Below are 19,853 nucleotides of genomic sequence, written 5' to 3'. Positions count from 1 at the left end.
CTGCGCTCCCGGAAAGGGTTCGGACCCCCCGCGCGCGCAGTGAGGAGGACGCCGAACGCGCGCGTACTGCGCCTGCGCCGCGATGGGGAGGACGTCATGCCGCCTCGCGCTGCGGAAGGCGCGGAGCGGAGCCGGGCTCCGCCCTAGAGGGGCTCCGAGGTGGGTCGGAACTGGGGGCTGCGATTCCTTCCCCTCCCCCCCCCCGGAAGCTAACGGCCCCCGGGGCCTGCCCAGCCGGGAGGGGCGGGAGTAGCTGGAAGAGCGCCCGCATCTCGGGGCGGGGGAGGCGCCATCGGGGGGCGCTGGGACAGTTGGTAACCGGGGGGGCTGAGGGCCATGGGGCCAAACTGCAAACCCTGGGTAGGATGGGGGGAGGGGCGGCCCCCGGCTCCGGCCCCCGGGTGCCCTGTATCGGGGGGCTCAGGGCAGCCTGGGAGCGTCCCCCACGCAAAGTGCCACCCGCCCGTGGGGCGACCTGGGCCCCTGGCTGGCTTCCCAGCTGGGGAGGCCTGGGCGGACTGGGAGCGAGGTGGCAGGGCTGGGGCTCCTGGCTCTGGGGTGCAGCACATTGGTTGTGGTGTCTGAGTGTGCGTGTGTGTGGACAGCCAGGGCTCCGCTACCCGTCTTGCCCCATTGGGAGCGGCCTTTAGCCCTGTCACGCTAGCTCCTTCCACCCCTGAAATACCCATTTCCCCAACCCCCTCCTTCCCCCCCAAAATCGTGTTACCACTGAGAGCAGATGCCACCCAGGGAAAACCAGGTGGCTCCGGATTTCCACACTGAATAATCTTCCAGGGCCCCATCGTGCCAGGCGCTGCACAGACAGGCCGTGCCCCGAAGAGCTTGCAGTCTAAACAGACAAAAGGTGGGGAAGGGAAACTGAGGCATAGAGCAGGCCATGTGACTTGCTCAAGGTCACCAGCAGAGCTGGGAATAGAACCCAGGTGTCCTGAGTCCTAGCCATGCTGCCTGTCTGCAAGACCCTGGTGCTGTTTTGCAGAAAAAGGCATCTCTCACCGAAACCTGCAGAACTCACTCGCTTTGGGAGCGGCCAGGGGCTGCAGGGTGGGCGTGCTGCTGAGACAGCAGGGACCTTTTGGGGTAGGCTGGGGAAACCCTCTGTGCTGTGAGGTGACCCTTCCCTGCTCAGCCTAGCTGCCTGGGCACTGGGGCCTCCCCTCAGAAACACTTGGGTTCTGTGGTTCAACTGACAGCGAATCCTGGAGTTCAGAGGAATTTTGAAAGGGGGACCCCAGAGTCTAAGGGACGGAGTGAGGAGGGGGCATTCAGAGAGCAGGTCCCCTGAAGAGGCTGAACAGAGGCTTTTCCACCCAGTCACCCCAAATCACCTGGCTGCTTTGTTTTGAGGCCCTGCAGGTCTGCCTTTCGGGGGGCTCCAGGGTGAGGTGCCAGGATGGAGATGGGTGAGCAGGTGCTGCACATCCTGGAGGATCTGGGAGAGGAGGAGTTCAAGAAGTTCAAGTTTTACCTGCTCCATGGGGGCATGGCTCCCCACATACGCCGCGGGAAGCTGGACGGCGCCTCCCGCATCCAGGTGGCTGAGCTGCTGATGCAGACATACCCCCAGGAAGCGCTAGACATCACCAACCAGGTGCTGTGCAATATCCCAAGGCTGGACCTGGTCCAGGGCCACCAGCTCCAGACAGGAGGAGATGCTGGGAACAGTGGCGATGATGCAAATCGCAGTGAGGCTGTGAATAGCGGCGCCAGGGCAAGTGAGCTGCAGGCCTACGGTAAGGAGCACAGCCACAGAGCAGGGTGGTTCAGTGACAGGCATGGAGAGCTCCCAGCTTCTTTGTTCCCAGCCTCTCCCAGCAGGGGGCACTGTAGGGGAAAGGCAGCAGCCCGAGCTCCAATGATGTGGAAAATAGGAGTGGCCCTGAATACCAAGTGGCTTGCTTTAATTTAAATAGTAGTGAGAACTAAGGGGTCCGTAAGACAGCAGTGAGGCAGCCCCTAAAATTAGTAAGGGGGTCCAATCCCCTCTGAAGACCCCTGTAATTTGAGTACTGGCTGTGGGTGACACATCCGGCTGCTCCAGCTCTGGCATCTCCCAGCCGGGGGTGCTGTAGGGAGTGGGGCAGGAGCACTGGCTGTTGAGGAAGCTCCTGGCTACTCCAGTCCCAGCCTCACCCACTGGGGGCGCTGTAGAGAGCAGAACAGGAGCACTGGTTTTGGGGGTGCTCCCAGCTATGCCAGCCCCAGCCTCTCCTGGCTGACTCTTCTCCCCTCTTTCCCAGAGAGGCAGAGTCTGGTTTCAGAGCAGCAGCTGATGCAGCTGGCAGGGAAAATGGGCAAGTCCTGGAAGCAGATCGGCATCGAGTTTCTGGGCCTGGAGAATCACTGTCTGGAGCAGATCGAGGAGAACAATCCCGGCAACACCAAACTGCGAGCTTTCAGCATGTTCTTGGAGTGGAGGAAACGAGCGAGGCAGGAGGCCACTGTCATCTGCCTTCTCTCCATCCTGTCCCAGGACGGGGTGCCCCTCCAGCCCGAGGACCTCGACTGCCTCCGGGACACAGGCAGGGCCTAAGGAGATCTGGGGGGCTTAGTCCAGGGCAGCGGCTCTCAACCAAGGGTCCGCGAGCAGGGCCAGTGTTAGCCACTCTGGGGCCCAGGGCAGGAAGCCGAAGCCCTGCTGTGCAGGGCTGAAGCCTGGGGCCCTGAGCCCCGCATCCGGGGCTGAAGCCGAAGTCTGAGCAATGTAGGTTGGTGTGGGACCCTGGCAAGTTGCCCTGCTTGCTACCTTCTAATGCCAGCCTTGGCTTTTATATGCAGATAAACAGTTGTGGCCCTGGTGGGCCATGGAGTTTTTATAACATTGGGGGGGTGAGGGGGCACTCAGAAAGAAAAAGGTTGAGAACCCCTGGTCCAGGGGATGGAGTGGCCTTGACAGTGGCGCTTTAGTTTTGGGGTGTCTGATTTAAGACCCCCCAGGGCCTGGCTTGCAGAGAGGCCGAGCACCCACCACTCCCATTGATCTTAGCTGGAGTGGAGGGTGCTCGGAAACCAGGCCATGGGTGGCACCGAGGAATCAGTGGCCACTTTGAAAAATGCTGGCCTCTGTCCTGCCCCATGCCTCAGTTTACCTACATGTGCAGTGGGGAAAACATGGCCAGATTCTCCAAAGAGCTCAGTGTCTAGCAGCTCCCATTACTTTACCTCAGCCAGAGAGGCCCTTGAGGTGGGTGGTTGCTCAGGGTGCCAGATGTACCTCCTTTAAAGCCACTTTCACTGCCAGCAGCCTCAAGTGCCACTGAGTCAGGCCCCAGATATGTGTCTGGCTGCTTCCCCCATCCAGCCTGCCACCAATTGCTAGCTGGGGTGGGTCAGTCCAAGTAGGGGGCCCAGGATAGCCCCAGGGAATGGATTCAAGAGTGGGGGCAGATGGAGAGGGAGGAGACACCTGTGATCTGGGACAGCTATAAAGTGGGAGACCCTTTGCCCGCTCACAGGCACATCACTCGAAGAAGAACCTGGGGGATCCACTCCCCCGATCTCTCCTTGGGGTCTCATCTAGGCAGCTCTTTTTTAAAGACCGTTTTTACCAAGAAGCACAATTGAAGCCTTTTTATACTTGCAAAGAAATAAACTTTCTCAAAGCCAGCGCAGCTCAGGCCCTGCTTCTCACTGATTATAATCACAGCTCAACCCCACGTAGTTGGATTTCATCCCAGCCCCAATGCAGAGCCCTGCAAGAGGGGCAGGAAGCTGTCTTGCTCTGGGGCCACTTGGCTACGCTGCTGGCCAGGACAGACTAATAATAGCTAGAGCTCTGCAGTGGGACTGGGATACCGCAGGACCCACTGTCATCACAGCGGGAGCAGGTAAAATGTACTTTGTTTCAGATGGGATTGGGTGGGCAAAAAAGCAGACTGCGGTAATTTGCAGGAAAACAAAATGCAAGTTTAGCTGCACCTGCTGTTCAAATTGACCACCTTATCGATCACTTAGCTTGAGCCTTCTTTAAAAATTTCTATCAAAAACCTAGAGTGGTGAGCAGTGTTGCCGCTAAATGTTTTTCAGAAAGCAAGAGTAATCCTGATCTATACGTAACTTGAATGGTTTGTTTCAAATTTCCCAAACCGGTGCTAGCACGGTGTAAAACATTCCAGTTTCTTTAAACAACTTTTTATCATTAAAAAAAAATCTGCATCTTTTAAGAGAAAGTGTTGGCGTAATTTGTTTTGACGTGATATGCGATCTACACGACAGCAGTGTGTCATAAATAGAATTTCAGCAAGGTAAAGCAAGCTTTTTTTTTTTTTAAATAAAGGTTTTGATACCTCAATTTAAGCGAGGGATAGAAAGAGATTTGATGTCTATTCTAGGAGTTAAAGTATTATTTTTATATGGTTTAAGCAAATTTTGTTTTATTCTTTTAGTGGTAAAATTGTCTGAATTCCATTTTTATATATAATATATTAACCAACGGTTGTGTTTTGTTAGTAGGCTGGGGGAGTCTGTCTCTCTCTTGTGGGATTTGCGGGACCTAAAGTTTTTGTGGGTGGGAGCTGGGGGGAGTGGGTATTGCGGGGCGGGATTTAAAAAATAGTCCAGTACAGGGCTCTGCTGTTAGGTTTATGTTGTATATGGTCCCTATTGGCCTTATGGCAGCCGGGGAATAGCCAGGGGGCTGGGCTACTGTGGCCACACCCTCTCCCACTATTGGGACGTCCCCCTGCCTGCCACAACAGGGCATGTTGTGGGGTTGGGGTGCAGAGCCAGGTCTGTGCCCATGGGGAACGCACTGTGTACTGGTGGTATTCCTTGGGCGGGGAGGGGCAAGGGAGGTCCTCCTGATTTGCAGCCAGTTTGCACAAGCATTGCTGCAGCAAAGCCACTTCACTAGGCCAGCACGGGCCGGGTTGGGCCCTGCGTTGGGAGTGATGCGGGTCCGTTCGCTGCCTCTGTGCCCAATACCAAAGCAGGAACATGAGCAGCTCCTGGCTCCTGTCCAAGCAAGCAGCCCCCGTGGCCTTGTCTGAGCTGGGCTCCAAGGGGGGAGCGCTAGCAAACGCCGGCTCTCCGCATGTTCTGAATGCCCAGTGGTGATGAGGCCTTGAGCCAAGTCAAAGCCGCTGTTCCCCCACTTCAGCGTGTTAAAATGCCAGCATGAACCTGCTGGCTCCAAGTTGAGTGTGGACACCAGCCAGTGCCACATCCAGCCAGCAGGAGGTCTGTACCCTCCCGTTCCTCCCTCCCCTCCACCCCCCCGAGATCTTGGCCTGGTGCATGGGGGCAAAAAGGCTAGAAGCAGAAGACTGAACGGCCGTGAGCTGGCTGCAGACAGGAGGGCGGATAGCAAGCAGGCTGGGAGCTGGGGCAAAAAGATGGGGATGTTGTGAAGGCCAAAAGTATAAAAGAATGCGAGAGCCATTAATGGACCTATCCTCAATGAACTTATCGGCCAAGATGGTCCGGGACGCAACCCATGCTTTGGGTGTCCCTGAACCTCTGATGGCCACAAGCTGGGACTGGATCACTCAATAATTGCCCTGTTCTGTTCATTTCCTCTGAAGTGTCTGGCACCGGCTGCTGTTAGGAGACCAGATACTGGGCTAGGTGGACCATTGGTCTGACCCAGTATGGCCGTTCTTATGAACTCTCAGACAATGCTGAGAATGCGTACATGGATCTCAAAGCAGGTCAGTCTCACTGTCCTCATTTCACAGACAAGGAAACTGAAGCTCGGGGAGGGGAAGTGACTCATTTACAGGTGCAGAAAGCGAGCTGGGAATAGATAAAGAGTCCCAGGGCAGTGCACTAACCACTGGACCATGCTGCTTCCTCCATCAGAATTGTGTTACTGATTCTCTGGAGCAGTAGGCAATGTTGCAAGACTTCTTGCAGCAGTGAACTTCCAAGCCCACCAAGAGCCCGGTGGTCTCTTTAAGACAGTTTTGCAAACTTCCACCCATTCAAGGTGAGTCATTTTAGCTAGCAGGCAAGTAGAATACGATATGGGGGGAGGGGGCAAGCAGAATTTGCACCGGGGCTGGTATGGCAATTTAACAAAGGTGGCAGTGGTTTGGATCTAAAACCAAAAGCCATGTTTCCTGCTGTGCTGCTTATGAAATGCGGGGGGGGAGGGAAGCATTTACCAAGCATTTATTAAGAACTGACATGTGCTTAAGTAAATGAATCAGGAATACTTAGGCCAGAGCACTGCTAAGGGCAGGGGAGGAACGACAAAGGAGCACTGTGTTTGACTTGAAAAGCCTGTTTGGAGGCAACCCAGGTGGAGCTTTGTGCCAGTTCCACACAGCTTGGTGCATCTCCACAGCCCATGTGGACTGCCCCACAACCGCCATTCCTCCTATGCAATCAGCTGTGTCTATTGGGCTCCCTACAAATCTGTGCCCAGTCTCTCAATCTCATCCAGGAAGAAATCCAAATCCTGCTTGGTGACCATGGGATTTGTGACAACCTGGCGGAAGAAGTTGACCTTGCTGCCAAGGGGTTGGTAGCCCACCATCATGGACCCTTTCTTCATCATCCGCTCCTTGATAGCTGGAGCCACCTAGGCGGAGCCGCACATAACATCAGCATCAGTCAGTGGAGCACATAGCCACCTAATTAGCCAGCTGTGATACAAACCTGTAACCCTTCTCCTGGGCTATAGAGTAGACCCTTCCAATGGCCAACCCAGCCCATCTAGCTAGCTCAGGGTTTGGGGCCTTGTGTGGTGACTGTCCCCTTTAAGAAGGATTAGGGTCCAGTGCACCTGTGATGTGTCAGCCACCTTCCAGTTAGGCTTAAGAGAGGGCCCCCTGAGCCAGCAGAGGAATCAGGCACTGGAGCTGTGCAGGAGCCCCAGAGGAGCAGTGATGGAGTTGCTTGGGGAAAAAGCTTCAGGAGACTCAGTGGAGAGAGCTAAGTTGGGGTGGGAGCAGGAACAGGACTGTTGGTAGAGGGACCCTGATGGGTAGAAGGCCTGGGAAGTGGCCCCAAGGCAAAAGGGGAAGATCTAGCTCAGCCAGGGGGAGCTGAGCCCAGAAGCAAGAGGGTGGATCCCCCTGAGCAGGGGTGGGACTCCTAGGGAAAAGCTGGGGAGCTCTTTGGCAAAGCCTTGAGGGAAGGGTAGTCATACCCAGGCAGGGAGACCTGGAGCAGGCGCCAAAGGAAGTGGGAGTACCGTGCTGCTACTGATTCTGCGGTGGGTGAGGCCCTAGACGGGGGGAGGGGGAAATGATTGGGTGTGTTCACTGTGGGCACTGGAGAAAGGTTTCACTTGCAAGGTTGTGGAGGAGTCACAGCACGGGTGTATAGGAAGACATTCTGCCCAGAGGCAGATGGGCTACATTCCTTTCAAATAAAAGGGAAACTGAGGCTGAGCACACCTGTTGTGCTGTGGGCTGATGCCAGAAAGTGTCCCCACAAGGGGTCACCATATAGCAGCTTGGATTTTGAAAGGTGTCAATGGGATTTGGGTGCGGGACTCCCTAAGAGATTCCCTGGGTGCTGGATGTCCAACTCTGCCAGGCAGCTTTGAAAATCCCTGTCATGGATAATGCCTGGAACTCTGGTGTCTAAGTGTGACAAGAGACATCAGCTAAGGCCAGTGGGACACAGACCTAGGACCTTGGATACAAAGAAACAGTGACGTCTAAGTACACAGTAAGCTAGAGAAGCAGCTAGCAAAGAGAAAGCTGGGGTGCCGCAGCCTGGGAGTTGGCAGGGGGACAGGACAGACAGACACACACATTCTCTCTCTGTCTCTCTCCACAAGTCTGGGGGGGACTGCACTGGAGTTTACTACCATCCACAGAGACTATCTATCCATCAGAAAACAGGGCCCCCACATCCCCAGCCCACTCCCAGCATTCCCTGTACTCACCTTTCCCAGTCTCTCCCAGTAATCAGCACAGCCCTGCTTGCCCTGGAGGCTGGGCGGCACAAACCAGAAACACAGATTGACGAACTCAGGCTGGGGGAGGTAAAAGAGAAGGGGTCACCAGCAGGGATCTCTGTAAGTAAACAACCCGAGCACCCTGAAACCTCAGCTAATGGAGGTGCAGCCTCTGGAGCCTGGACAGGATCCAAGCCTGCTCCCCCCTTGCTTATGGCTCTAGGAACACCCAGGGAGATTGGATTTCATTGCTGGTAAACTCACATAACAAGGTTAAATAGCTGCTGCCCGCCCACCCATCAATAAGGGCTTTGGGAATCCATGATACACTCTCCCCGCTCCCTTGGAAAACGACAAGCTCCGGATGAGCCGTGGTGTAGCAATGGCTCCAGATGGCCCATACCTCTATCACCAGCTGGAAACCTTCCCTTTTCTTTATTTCATCAGCCAGGTACCTAGAGAGGATGAAGAACACATCATTGATCTTTGTGGTGGGCATAAAGCAATCGTGAGCTAGAGACACCATCCATCTGTAAGGATCATGGGGCATCACTAGAGCACCTCTTGGGGTCAGGGGTACACCTGTATCCCCCACCCCATACCTAGTGAACTCGAAGGCCCTGTCCACTCGCTTCTCCAGCCCCTCGGTCCCATTGGCCTTCCACATCAGCCACAGCTTGAGGCAGTCCACCTTGCGGCCACACTGGATGGTCTTGTCTCCCGTGTCGTAGGCCATGTCATAGAACTTGTCGGTCTGGAAGAGGTAGGTGGCGTTGGCGCAGTGGCACCTCTGCAGCAGGCCCTGAAATGGGAGGGTCCGGCAAACACATCAGCATGTCCCGACCAGGGCCCCATGGGAAGGCAGGGACAAAGCATGGGCCATCCAGGCCAGCAAGAGAGCACTGAGGGAGCTGGATTGGCTCTACATGGTCACATAAACTCCACTTCCAACAACACCCAGCAGGGGGTGCTGCAGGGAGTGGGGTAGGAGCACTGGCTGAAGGGGAGTGCCCAGCTACTCCAGTCCCAGCCTCTCCCAGCAGGGGGCACTGTAGGGAATGGGGCAGGACTATTGGCTGCGGGGGAGCTCCCTGTCACTTCATTTCCAGCCTCTTCCAGCAGGAGACACTGTAGAGAGCAGAACATAAGCTGCATCCATCACAGCGGGGTTATAATTGCCTGCCTCTGCAGGGGAGGGAATCAGAGTAACAGCCGTGTTAGTCTGTATTCGCAAAAAGAAAAGGAGTACTTGTGGCACCTTAGAGATTAACCAATTTATTTGAGCATCAGCTTTTGTGAGCTACAGCTCACTTCATCGGATGCATACTGTGGAAAATACAGAAGATGTTCTTATACATACAAACCATGAAAAAATGGGTGTTTATTTTCATGGTTTGTATGTATAAGAACATCTTCTGTATTTTCCACAGTATGCATCCGATGAAGTGAGCTGTAGCTCACGAAAGCTTATGCTCAAATAAATTGGTTAGTCTCTAAGGTGCCACAAGTCCTCCTTTTCTTTTTAGGGGAGGGAATGGCGGCGAAAACCTACGGAGCTATCTCGAAGCAGGAAGGCAGAGCACTGCAAACCCGTCATCAGCATCTTGTGGGGGTTCCAAGCCACCGAATCCGCCCTGCAAGGGAAAGGGAGACTCAGTGAGACATTAACATCAGCTGGGCCAGGGAAAGGGCTGGAGAGCAGGGGAGCACTGGGATGGCTGTGGGTGCTCTGGGCAGCGGACAGCCAGCTACAGGAGGTGTATGGAATGGGATATTCACCAGCAGGAGCAGAGCTGCACAAACTGATATTGATGCCACCATGTGCTAATTTCAGGGTCTTACAGGCACAGGCTGCCCATGCTGGATCGCACAGGGAGGGATCATCTCCAGCTCTGCCTCAATTCCTGTTCTCAGTGTGTCCTTGAAGTTCCTCACCCCGATGTAAAGTTCTGCATAACCGGCCCCTCACCTGATCGAGCAGGCTCTGACCTCCACTACTCCCATGAAGCTGCGAGCATGACAGTTAACCCTGTCCCCCGGTTTGGGGACAGTACGCACCTGTCTATCCCACGCAGCAGATGTCTGTGTCTTCTGGAGAGCAGGGCGCTCCCACCCCATGCAGCCTGCCAAGGAAGAACAGGGAGAGACAGTAGTGCTTTGAGTTCAATCAACAGCCAGTGGGGAGCTACATGTGGCTAAATCCGCTGAGACTGAGGCATGCTGCACCTTCAGCCAAGGGGAGCCCTGTTTCAAGATGGTCCCTTCTAGCCCAGCCTAGGGCCTCTTCTCTCACTGTGACATCTACGATCCCCTGCCTTTGGCTGCTCTAAGGGGAGAGCTTGACCCTAAAGTCTCCTGCCTGGATTTTGCAAGAGGCCCAGTGCACATGGAGAGAGGACACTAGAGGAGGAATGCAGGAGGAATGCAGCTGTTGGTTCCAACACCAAACTGGCCTATATGAACTGGCAGGTGACTTTCAGTCTGGATGCACAAGAGATGGCACACACACAAAACTACTGTCCAAGTGGCCCAGGGGGAAGATGGGAAGGCACTGGAGGACTAGCGGCCCCCAAGCATTGCATCCTCGCTGTGGAGTGATGGCAGCAGACCAGTTGCACTCACTTCGGCTTCAGCCGGTGCCCCAGTGGTGTTACCAGCATCGCGGAACATGAGTGATGGTTTGCATGGGTGGATGGGAGAGAGATCACAGGATCCTTCACACTACAACAGGAGCGAACTCGGCTGTGGAGACAAGCCGTGTGGGGGTTAGGGATAGGGCTTGTCAATTACCAGCAATGCTGGATCAGTTCAGCCAAGCTGTGGTAACCGAAGGTTCCCAGTGACCTCCTCATCCGCTCCCCTAGCCCCACCTCCCTTCCCGGTCAGCTGTCTGTGCCAAAGTCACATGCGCTCAAGGACGGAGTCCTTCCTAAATCTCTAGCTCCCTAGGGCACATCTCCCTGCCCCGCCCTCCTTGGGGGACTCACGTCCACGTGAAACCAGGCCCCATGGCGCTCACACACGTCTGCCACGTCCACCAGTGGGTCGAAGGCTCCCAACACAGTGGTGCCGCAGGTAGCGTTGACGAAGAAAGGACACGCGCCCTGGAAGGGAAGAGGGACAGTGGGCGGTGTTACAGTTACGGGGGTGTACCTAGCAGTCTGCTCCCTGCTCCGCAGACCAGGCCCCCTCGCCCCACCCCATACTCACCTCAGATTTTGCCTTGTTGATCTGTTTCTCCAAGTCTGCAGGTATCATTTTCCCCCTGAGGATGAGAGCACAAATTATCCCTGGGGTCCGCCTCCATGCAGAGAGCAGAGATGGATTCTTCTACCCAAGTCCATGCAGGTGGTTCAAGGGAAGCGCCTGTGGGAGCTGTTAGCTACCCAGCTCCCTGCTCAGGCCAGCAAGAGTCACTGATAGGACCCGTGGAGGAGTGATGGCTTTCGGGAGCTCCCAGCCACTGCAGTCGCAGCCTCCTCCAGATACAGAGCCTGAAGGAAATGGGGCATGTGTCCTAGGTGTTGGGGCGCACCCAGCTACTCCAGTCCCAGCCTCTCCCAGGAGGGGGCGCTGATTGCTGGGGCGATTCCAGCTCCCAGAAAGAAGTCCTGGGGTGCTTCCAGCGACTGTCATACCAGCCTCTCCCAGCAGGAGGTGCTGTAGGAAGGGAAGGAGGCATGCTCAGCCGAATGGAACCAGTGCCAGGTCTGGATAAAGGCCACAAGTTTTCCCAGCGTGAGCTCTCACCTCTCATCCACTCCGACCAGGTAGATGTTGTCTGTGCCAATGCCCAGGAAAGCTGCCCCCTTCTTGACGGAGTAGTGGCACTATGGGGGAAGGCAGAAGGGAGGGAATCAGCACTGACTCCTGCCAGGGTCCAATCCCAAACTAATCACAGGGCAGGAAGTGTCATTTAGAGGTGAGAGCTGCAGAATCCCTAGGAGTCAGGGCTGCTTTAACTGAATGCACCATTTTCTCCTGTATTGCAGGGGGGCTGTGAGCCATTGAACCAAACTGTAAACCCTGGATATAATGGAAACCACTTCAAGTGAGGGGGTGCTGCAGCACCCCCCGCACTCCTAGTTCCAGCACCTATGCTGGATTGTGTATTCTGTGATACTTTAGCCCTGCTGCGTTATTCCCACGGGGGACCCCGGGTGGAGGGAGAACTGATGTGCCTTAGTTCTCCAAAAGGGCCCCTGGTACTCTGGTAAGAGGCCCATTCGAAGGGTGTGGACGGTATAGACAGATTAAGACATTTACGGGATTTTGGGGCCTGGTCCAAATTAGCAGAAAAAGGCTACGGCAAGAAGCCCTGGGCTGCAGTTCTTTGAACTGCACCCTCCGTCGCGTCCCTCTCCTCCCTCCCACAACACCTCTCAGGCATCTACAAGTGCGGGACAGACCACTACTCTGAAATCCAGCTGAATCCAGGTCTGGGCATCCTTCCCGGTGCAGATAGCGACCCTCAGGCATTGCAACCCTTAACCCTCTGGTTCACGCACTTGGCCTAACTCCATCCTACAACGCAATGCTTCCTGTTTGAAAAGGAACCCCAAAAGCCCCTGGTCCCTGTGCTGGGCTATGTGTATGGCACGCCAGCCAAACTGGGGAGGGGGACTGTAGATGGCAGGGGTTAAGCCAAATGGCACGGATGCTGAGGGAAGAAGTGGGTCATGCTCTGGGCCCTGCTGATTCGCGGCTCCAGTGGGGTGACACTACAGCACCCCATCCTTCAGGGGAGACGAAGCTCAGCCCCGTCTTCTCATGCGCCTGTCATGGCTAGTGAAGGGGAAACTCCAGATTGCACCTCTTGCGAAGTAAACATCGCCAGCCTCGGCAGTGCCCAGATGCCCGTCCGCTTGCTGTCCGGGAAACGCTGGTACCGTGCCACGTTCATGGCATATATATTGGAGAGGGAGCCTCCTGCAGGGAAACAAACCCACAGAGATCAGTGCAAGCCTGTCACCCATTCCCCATGTGCTGCAGGACAGGAACAAGGACAGCTTTGGAGGGGAAGGAGGCTTCCGTGAGCAGGATTCAATCACCACACCGAGAAGAAACTCACTCTGCAGGGCACTGCTAGGAGGATGCTCACACTGCTGTGGTGAGGAAGCTGGAATCAGCAAGGCACTGCTGAGAGGAAGCTCACACTGGTGGAAGGAGGTTGGATTGGCAGGGCACTGCCAGGAGGATGCTCACACTGACCGAGAACTGCTGGGAGGAAGGCCCAGGTTTCGGTGGTATATCACCGTAAGAGCATCAGGTTCTAGGACTCTGCATAAGAAGGCAGGGCTTTTTTGCTGACTCACCTTAGTGCCGGGCGCCAGAACCCTGCAGAGAGAGACAGAGGTCTGCTGCCTCCTTCTGTATGGGAGGTCCTATCCGGTCCAAGCCATGACATAAAACGGGATGGAGGGACATAAAACGGGATGGAGGCAGAGGGAACTAAGGGTAAAGATCGGGGAAGTCCTACAGAGAAGCACCCTAGGAAGAGCCAAGCTCAGGAGAAAGCTTTGGCCACAGGTTATGTTCTGTTGTTGCTGTTTAAGTGAACCATAAAGGCAAACTGCAGGGAGGGCCGAGTCTGGCTCTGGCCCAGTGTGTATGCCAGGGAGGGCGGAGTCTGCCCCCTATGTCAGCTGGGGTGCCAGCTGCTAACCCTGCTCACACACTTCTTTCAGGGATCTCCAAGCCCTGCAGGAAACCCGGTTCACGAAAGGGCAGTGATGCCCTGGGTGCCCTGGGCTTGACCCTCCCTCTGGCAGTATACCAGCCTCACGCACCTGGGCAGAATATCCCGTCTCCACTCCCCCAGCCAATCAGCTCCCGCAGCTTCTTCAGCACCGTCTCCTCCATCAGCACGAACACAGGGGCGATCTCGTAGGTGTACCTGGGCCACACAGACACACCTCAGCGGGGCACCCGGCCACTGGGGGAGGGGCGTCCCTGGAGCTGCACAGGAGATGGATAGCCCTGGAGGGAAGTGAAAACTGCAGGGTGCTGGGCCATATTGCAGATTGCAGACCAGCTAGGCAGTGATGGGAGCCCTGATTCAAGAGCACCTGGGCGTGGAACAGTAGTGGGGGCGGTGGGTCGGGATTGAGGGGCATCAGCAGAGCAGTGTGTGGGGAGCCCAGGGCAGGAATAGGGGGAGGCTGCAGGTAAAGATGAAGGTGCTCTGACAGAGATGCACAATCCCTGGGCCCGCACTATACCAGCTTTGGTGGTGCTGTTAGTCAGGAGAGCCAAATCCATACCCCATCTACATCTAAAGGAGAGAGACTGCAGCCTCTGGGACCCTCGGGGCCAAAATGACAACCCAGAACTTCCCCCCACCTTGTGAATTTCACCCACCACTCCCTGTCTTTTGGCAGCAAACAGCCCCTGCATTCTTCCTCTCCTGTGTCCTTAACTGTCCTTGTGCCCCACCCCCAGCCAGATGCGCTGCCTGCCTGGGCAGCTCAGGCAAAGGGTGCTCAGAGACAGGGCAAGTACGTACTGGCTGGTGTTGAGCGTCTCTGTGATCATCCGTCCCACCAAGGCATGGGGATCCAGCCCCGAAAACAGCTGGTTAAAGAAACGAGGATGACCTGGGGCAGGGGGGAGGGAAGAGAGAGAGAGAGCCTTTAACACAGGGAAAGAGCAGGAAACAGAGCTTTTGTTCTCATTAAACCTGGTCTAGATCCGAAGTAACATCAGCAGACATCAGTCTCCAGCTCAGCCCTACACTGGGCAGCCCCCAGGACCTGTGAGTCCATAAATACAGCCTCTACCATTTGAGCTAAAGGAGAATCTTTGTGAGCTGTAACAGTTTTAAGGCTGTTACCCTCTTTGGGCTGCAGCTGCTAGAGGGCGATAGCCACATTCACTTGGCTGGGCTCCAGTGACGTATACACCCTAGTTGGTATGTCACAGCTGCGCTGATATCCCTTATGGATGTAGTTCTGACCTAGCATTCAGGCCCTGCTCAGTGGAGGGCGAGCCTTGTTCTCCCTCTGACACACAGGCAGCAGGAGGCCGGGGACCTCCTCCATGGGCAGCACCAGGCCCAGCCGTCAGAGTGTCTCATCACCTACATGTTTTCACGCTGTAGTGGATGACATCCCGGCAGAGCTCCAGCACCCTCTGCTGGGGCTCCCCACTGCTCCTCATCTCCAGGTCCAGGATTTTCTGCAGGTCATGGGGCTCCCTCCAGTCACAGACCTGAAGAGACAGAGACAACTCATCAGCAGTCTGCTCCGGTCCTGCTGAGCTGGGAAAACAGCCCTTTCCTGGAGGCTCCCTCTCCAGGGGGCACAGGGCAAGCAGGGCCCACCTCAGCAAGGAGCCCCCCTACAGCTGGGGGCAAGGCTGGTAGAAGATGCCCAGCTCATGACCTCAGGAGCCTGTGCACATGTGTGAGGGGGCTTACTCCAGGCTGGGGGAAAGAAGTCGGGTCCTGTCTAAGCAGCAGCAGGGGGAAGCTCATTTCTAGGCACTCTCCACCCCACCATCCCTGGCAATGGAGGAGTCTGGAATGGTCACCCCCGCTCCCCCGACCGCAGCGTATCCGTCCAGCCTTTGCTTAGTGCCTAGGACTGTGCATATATTTCCCATGGACTGAGCCCATAAACAGGAAAGGACAGGAGGGGAATGGGGTCCGAGCAGCACCTCAGAGAGAGGCACTCCCTGCGGCCGCAATCCCAGAACTGCTCCCTCCCGGGGCTCCACAGGACCCCTGTGCCACAACACATAGAGCCCTTCCCCAGGCTCTTTCACACCACGGGGCCTCATTTTCCCCCTCTGCAAAGTGGGACAATGCCAGCCTGCCTCCCAGAGCGAGGCCTCCAAGCTCGGTGCCCTGGCATGCCCAGAGTACTTGGAGATCCTCCCTAGGGAGAGGGGACAGCGGAGCACAGTGCCAGTAGCAGTCAGAGGAACAGACAGCACATGCCGAGCAAAGTCACTCCTCTGCTTGCGATCTAAGGCATGAGCGGGCACAGTATGGTGTGGATGGGTGCTGGCGTGCAGCCTGTGGCGGCTCTCCTCTCTAAGGCACGGGTGCAGTCCATAAAGATGTACCATGCTCCTTGAGCTGAGTGGCCAGGCTGAACTGCAGACTGCGACGTGCAGTCTCCACGAGCTCCCCTTTAATATTAAAGCCGAGGGTGCGATCGGTGCTGATTTGTACGGATGGGTGGTCTGTGCCCAGGCTGCAGGGGGCGGCTGGGCAGTCTGTTCTCGACTGGCAGGGGGTGGCCAGACAGTCTGTGCCTTGGTGGCAGGAAGTAGCCACGTGGTCTGTGCCTATATTGTAGGGGGTGACCAGGCAATCTGTGCCAGGGTGGTGGGGCACTCTGTGCCCAGGTAGCAGGGGGTGGCTGTTCAGTCTGTGCCCAGGTGTTAGAAGCCAACTTGGTGGTCTGTGCCTGGACTGCAGGGCGTGGCCTGTAGCACTGGTTAAGGCCAGCTGGATCACTGCTCTGGTGGGGCCATGTTCCGGCCAATGGCTTGGAAAAGCCAATGATCATCACTGCTCCGGGCAAAGGGCACCTGGAGACAGGGAGAGGGCGAATGATCACCACTGGCAGCAACTCGGCTTAGAAACAGACAGGAGCCCTTTGCAAAGCACCTTTGGGGTAAGAGGGAAAACTCCCTCCCCTGCCCATACCAAAGAGGGGCCAGCCACAGGCTACCCCATGGAAGGGGTGGGGCTACACTCCAGCCTCCTGGACTGCTCAGCCGCCACTGCCCTCAGGAGCCCCACCTTTTCTTTGACATCTGTCCCTTTCCTGACAGCTTCCTCCAGGATGATCTGGAAAGCTTCCTGCAGGAACTCTTCGCCAGCCGCCTTATCCAGGGCGGGGTGGGACAGGGGGTCTTCTGCCATCGTCAGTCGTTTCCCCCCGAGCATGCCTCTGTACAACCACTCTGGAAAAAAGCCACCCAGTGTCTTGTTACCTGTCCAGTCCTGTGAGAACTATACCCAGATCACACGGGCAAAGTACAAAGGAAATGATCTGTTACTGACAAATCACGCCACACAGCAGCTCTTAAAGGACCCCTTGCTGTTTCCAGAAGATTTTCTATTTGCCAGACACAAATAGAGTCAAATTCACATAGCCCCCTGCTGGGCTCAGTCCAAACAGGCTGGATCCGAGATACCTCTGTGTGCTAATTGCTGTTTGCCACAGAAATGCCAGGGACAGCCCAGGCCAGAGTGATGCTGAGACACTACAAACTCCTTTGGGAAAAGTGATCATTACGGATCATCCGGTGCTCGAGGAAGGGGCCACCGATGGGAGCTTTCTGAACACCTTTCTTCTTTCCCTCCCAGCCCCTCTCTCTCGTTCCCCCCTACTTGTGGTTCAGGCACCGTGGAGAGGTAGCAGCTCCTTACCTGCCAGCTCCCAGAGGTGAAATGAACTAGGCAGCTCTGGCCAAAATGCACTCTGTTGGGCCCAGTGCAGTCCACAGAGCCCTGCCCTCATATTCCCTGCAGAGGTGTGGCTAGCAAGGACTATAAATCCAGGGTGCGGCACTCCATCAGACTACTGGAGGAGGTCAACAAGTACTGTAGGAACTACAAGCCCCTGCATGCAATGCACCAATTTAAGTCACGAGAAAGCGCAGAGAATGGAGACTGCTTTAGCAAGCAATGGATGTGCAATACAAGGTTCACTTTTATGCAGCAGGAAAAATGAGCACCCTCTGCCCTAAACATTAACTTATGCCCTCAACATCCTAATACGCGTGAGAGAAAGGCTGGTCTTGTGATTAAGAGACTGACCTGGGATTTAGGAGAGCTGAGTTTAGTTCTTGGTGCTACCACAGATTCCCTGTGTGAGTGGGGGCAAATTACATGAATCTCAGTGTGCCTCAGTTTCCACTCTGTAAAATGGATTAAACTCGATAAGTTTATGGAGGAGATGGTATGATGGGATAACATGGTTTTGGTAATTAAATATTCATGGTAAATAGGCCCAATGGACTGTGATGGGTTTTTAGATGGGGTAAGATCCAAGTTACCCGGGAAAGAATTTTCTGTATTAGGAGTGGTGGGTGAAATTCTGTGGCCTGCATTGTGCAGGAGGTCAGACTAGATGATCATAATGGTCCCTTCTGACCTAAATATCTATGAAAAAAAAACTTTATAACCTCCATTCCATGATTCTATGAAAATGAGGATGATAAAGCTTCCTTTCTCCTGCCCTTGTCTATTTAGACTGTACACTCTTTGGACAGGGACATCAATCACCATACGTTTATACAGTGCCTAGTATAATGGGGCGCCTATCCTGAGTGGGTCCTTTAATACAACTAATAAATACATTCCCCAATTTAGCTGCACCAGCTAATTCTCCGCTAAATACTTGCTCAGTGCAAGTCACACTTGCTCACTGAGTGCCAGGTGAGTGCTACCTCCCCACTTGCACCAATTTTTCTTACACCTGATATAATGGAATTGCTATGCTGACGCCCCTGATTTCTGTCTTTCTCCTGCTCTGTGCATCCTACAGCTAAAGCAAACCTTGCAACTCCCAGTGCACAAATGGAACAAAACAGACCTTGTAGAGGATTTGCCACACTGGATCAAATGACTGGTTCATCCAGTCTGGCCTCATGAATCCTGCCAACAACTGCTACTTCAAAGAAAAGTTAATGTAATCCCATCATGCACCTGGCCGAATATGCAATGATGTACAGAGGTGGTAACAAAAAATTATGTTCCAATCCCACACAGGCTTTCAGCTCACATTACAGCATGAGAAGTACTTACTCTTATCTGAGCCTGCCAAGCTATAAATGTTATTACTGGATATAAAACCCATTCATGCCTTCTTCCAATCCAGCCACAGCCGTTCTCCTGGGGCAATGCACAGACTGATTAAGTGCTGCCTGAAGACTTGTTTCCATTTATTGGGGATTTAAATTTAGCAACCGTTTGTTTCAGGAATGGAAATTCCAGCAATTTTTAGGAGGTTCCTAGTGTAACGAATACAAAACTCAAATCAAGGGCAGGCTACAGTCTTCTTACCTCATTGATTCTGAACCTTTCCCATGCTGAGCCCCCAAGTTACAAGAGGCAGAGGTTTCAAGCCTCCTCTCCCATCTAGCCTTAAAGATAGGGAGGGTGGTCGTGTCCCCCCGAACTGTGTTTGCAGATGCCAGGTCTTAGTTTATGTACCTGAAATGCAAAGCTTGGACTTGAAAGCTCAGGGTTGCTGAGATCTGGCCTGTTCAGTCTGATCCATTTGGTTTGGCCCAGTATTTGGCTCACTCTGATCCAAATCTCCCCCAAAATCTAGAGTGTTTGGATCCTGCAGGGTCCATCTCTGCTGGTTATTATAACGCATTATTTACAGTTGGCAGCACCTCGGACACAAAGGAAGCCAAGGTCCCTGCCCTGAAGAGCTTTCCTTCTAGAAAGGATGGATGCTGAGATACAAAAGGAGGAGTGACCAAGGAGAGACTGAGAGAAGAGAACAAGGAGAAAGGAAAATCTGCTCTTGCAAGAGCATCATAGGTGACAGAGCCAGGGCTGGGGGGTGAGGGGGGGTTGCAGGCAAAGGGCAATTGCCTCCCCACTTTTTAAACAGAGGACCCATGCCCCCCACTTTGAGAACATAGGTGCTCGGCAACAGGTCAGCATGGAGGTAACCTGGGATGCTACAGCTAGGACCAGGCAGTGGAGTGCAGGGGCAGGAGACAGGTGATGTCAGAAACCAGGGCCACCTGCACAGTGGAGTCACCATAAGAACATAAGAACGGCCACACTGGGTCAGACCAAAGGTCAATGCAGCCCAATATCCTGTCTACTGACAGTGGCCAATGCCAGGTGCCCCAGAGGGAGTAAACCTAACAGGTAATGATCAAGTGATCTCTCTCCTGCCATCCATCTCCACCCTCTGACAAACAGAGGCCAGGGACACCATTCCTTACCTATCCTGGCTAATAGCCATTAATGGACTTAACCTCCATGAATTTATCCAGT

The 19,853-nt window shown here is 54.7% G+C and overlaps 2 protein-coding genes across 6 annotated transcripts; one reads left to right on the top strand and one right to left on the bottom strand.

The window, feature by feature from the left end:
• Positions 1-5: 5 nt before the first annotated feature.
• LOC140900702 (uncharacterized) lies at positions 6-3,994 on the top strand. Of its 3 annotated transcripts, none has more exons than XM_073318371.1 (3): positions 6-159; positions 1,378-1,754; positions 2,262-3,994. In XM_073318371.1, the coding sequence occupies exons 2-3, from the start codon at positions 1,415-1,417 to the stop codon at positions 2,552-2,554; spliced, it is 633 nt and encodes a 210-aa protein (XP_073174472.1). In that variant the 5' UTR covers positions 6-159; positions 1,378-1,414; the 3' UTR covers positions 2,555-3,994. The 3 variants fall into 3 exon arrangements, with proteins under 3 accessions (XP_073174472.1, XP_073174471.1, XP_073174473.1); XM_073318370.1 differs by having other exon boundaries at positions 1,369-1,754; XM_073318372.1 differs by lacking the exon at positions 6-159 and adding an exon at positions 310-865 and having other exon boundaries at positions 1,369-1,754.
• On the bottom strand, positions 1,911-18,442 carry CSAD (cysteine sulfinic acid decarboxylase). 3 transcript variants are annotated; one of them, XM_073318367.1, is made up of 15 exons: positions 18,427-18,442; positions 16,626-16,789; positions 14,956-15,082; positions 14,379-14,469; positions 13,663-13,769; positions 12,687-12,802; positions 11,624-11,703; positions 11,084-11,138; positions 10,861-10,977; positions 9,932-9,996; positions 9,426-9,507; positions 8,476-8,675; positions 8,277-8,328; positions 7,862-7,951; positions 1,911-6,544 (listed from the first exon to the last, which is right to left on the bottom strand). In XM_073318367.1, exons 2-15 carry the CDS (start codon positions 16,770-16,772, stop codon positions 6,371-6,373), a joined length of 1,503 nt encoding a protein of 500 aa, XP_073174468.1. In that variant the 5' UTR covers positions 16,773-16,789; positions 18,427-18,442; the 3' UTR covers positions 1,911-6,370. The 3 variants fall into 3 exon arrangements, with proteins under 3 accessions (XP_073174468.1, XP_073174467.1, XP_073174469.1); XM_073318366.1 differs by lacking the exon at positions 18,427-18,442 and adding an exon at positions 17,259-17,341; XM_073318368.1 differs by lacking the exons at positions 16,626-16,789; positions 18,427-18,442 and adding an exon at positions 15,941-16,006.
• Positions 18,443-19,853: the final 1,411 nt, after the last annotated feature.

Source organism: Lepidochelys kempii, chromosome 20 (genome assembly GCF_965140265.1).
Source record: "Lepidochelys kempii isolate rLepKem1 chromosome 20, rLepKem1.hap2, whole genome shotgun sequence".
Taxonomy (NCBI): Eukaryota; Metazoa; Chordata; order Testudines; family Cheloniidae; genus Lepidochelys; species Lepidochelys kempii.
The sequence above is the reverse complement of the archived record's forward strand: the minus strand, read 5'-3'. Positions and strand labels throughout refer to the sequence as shown.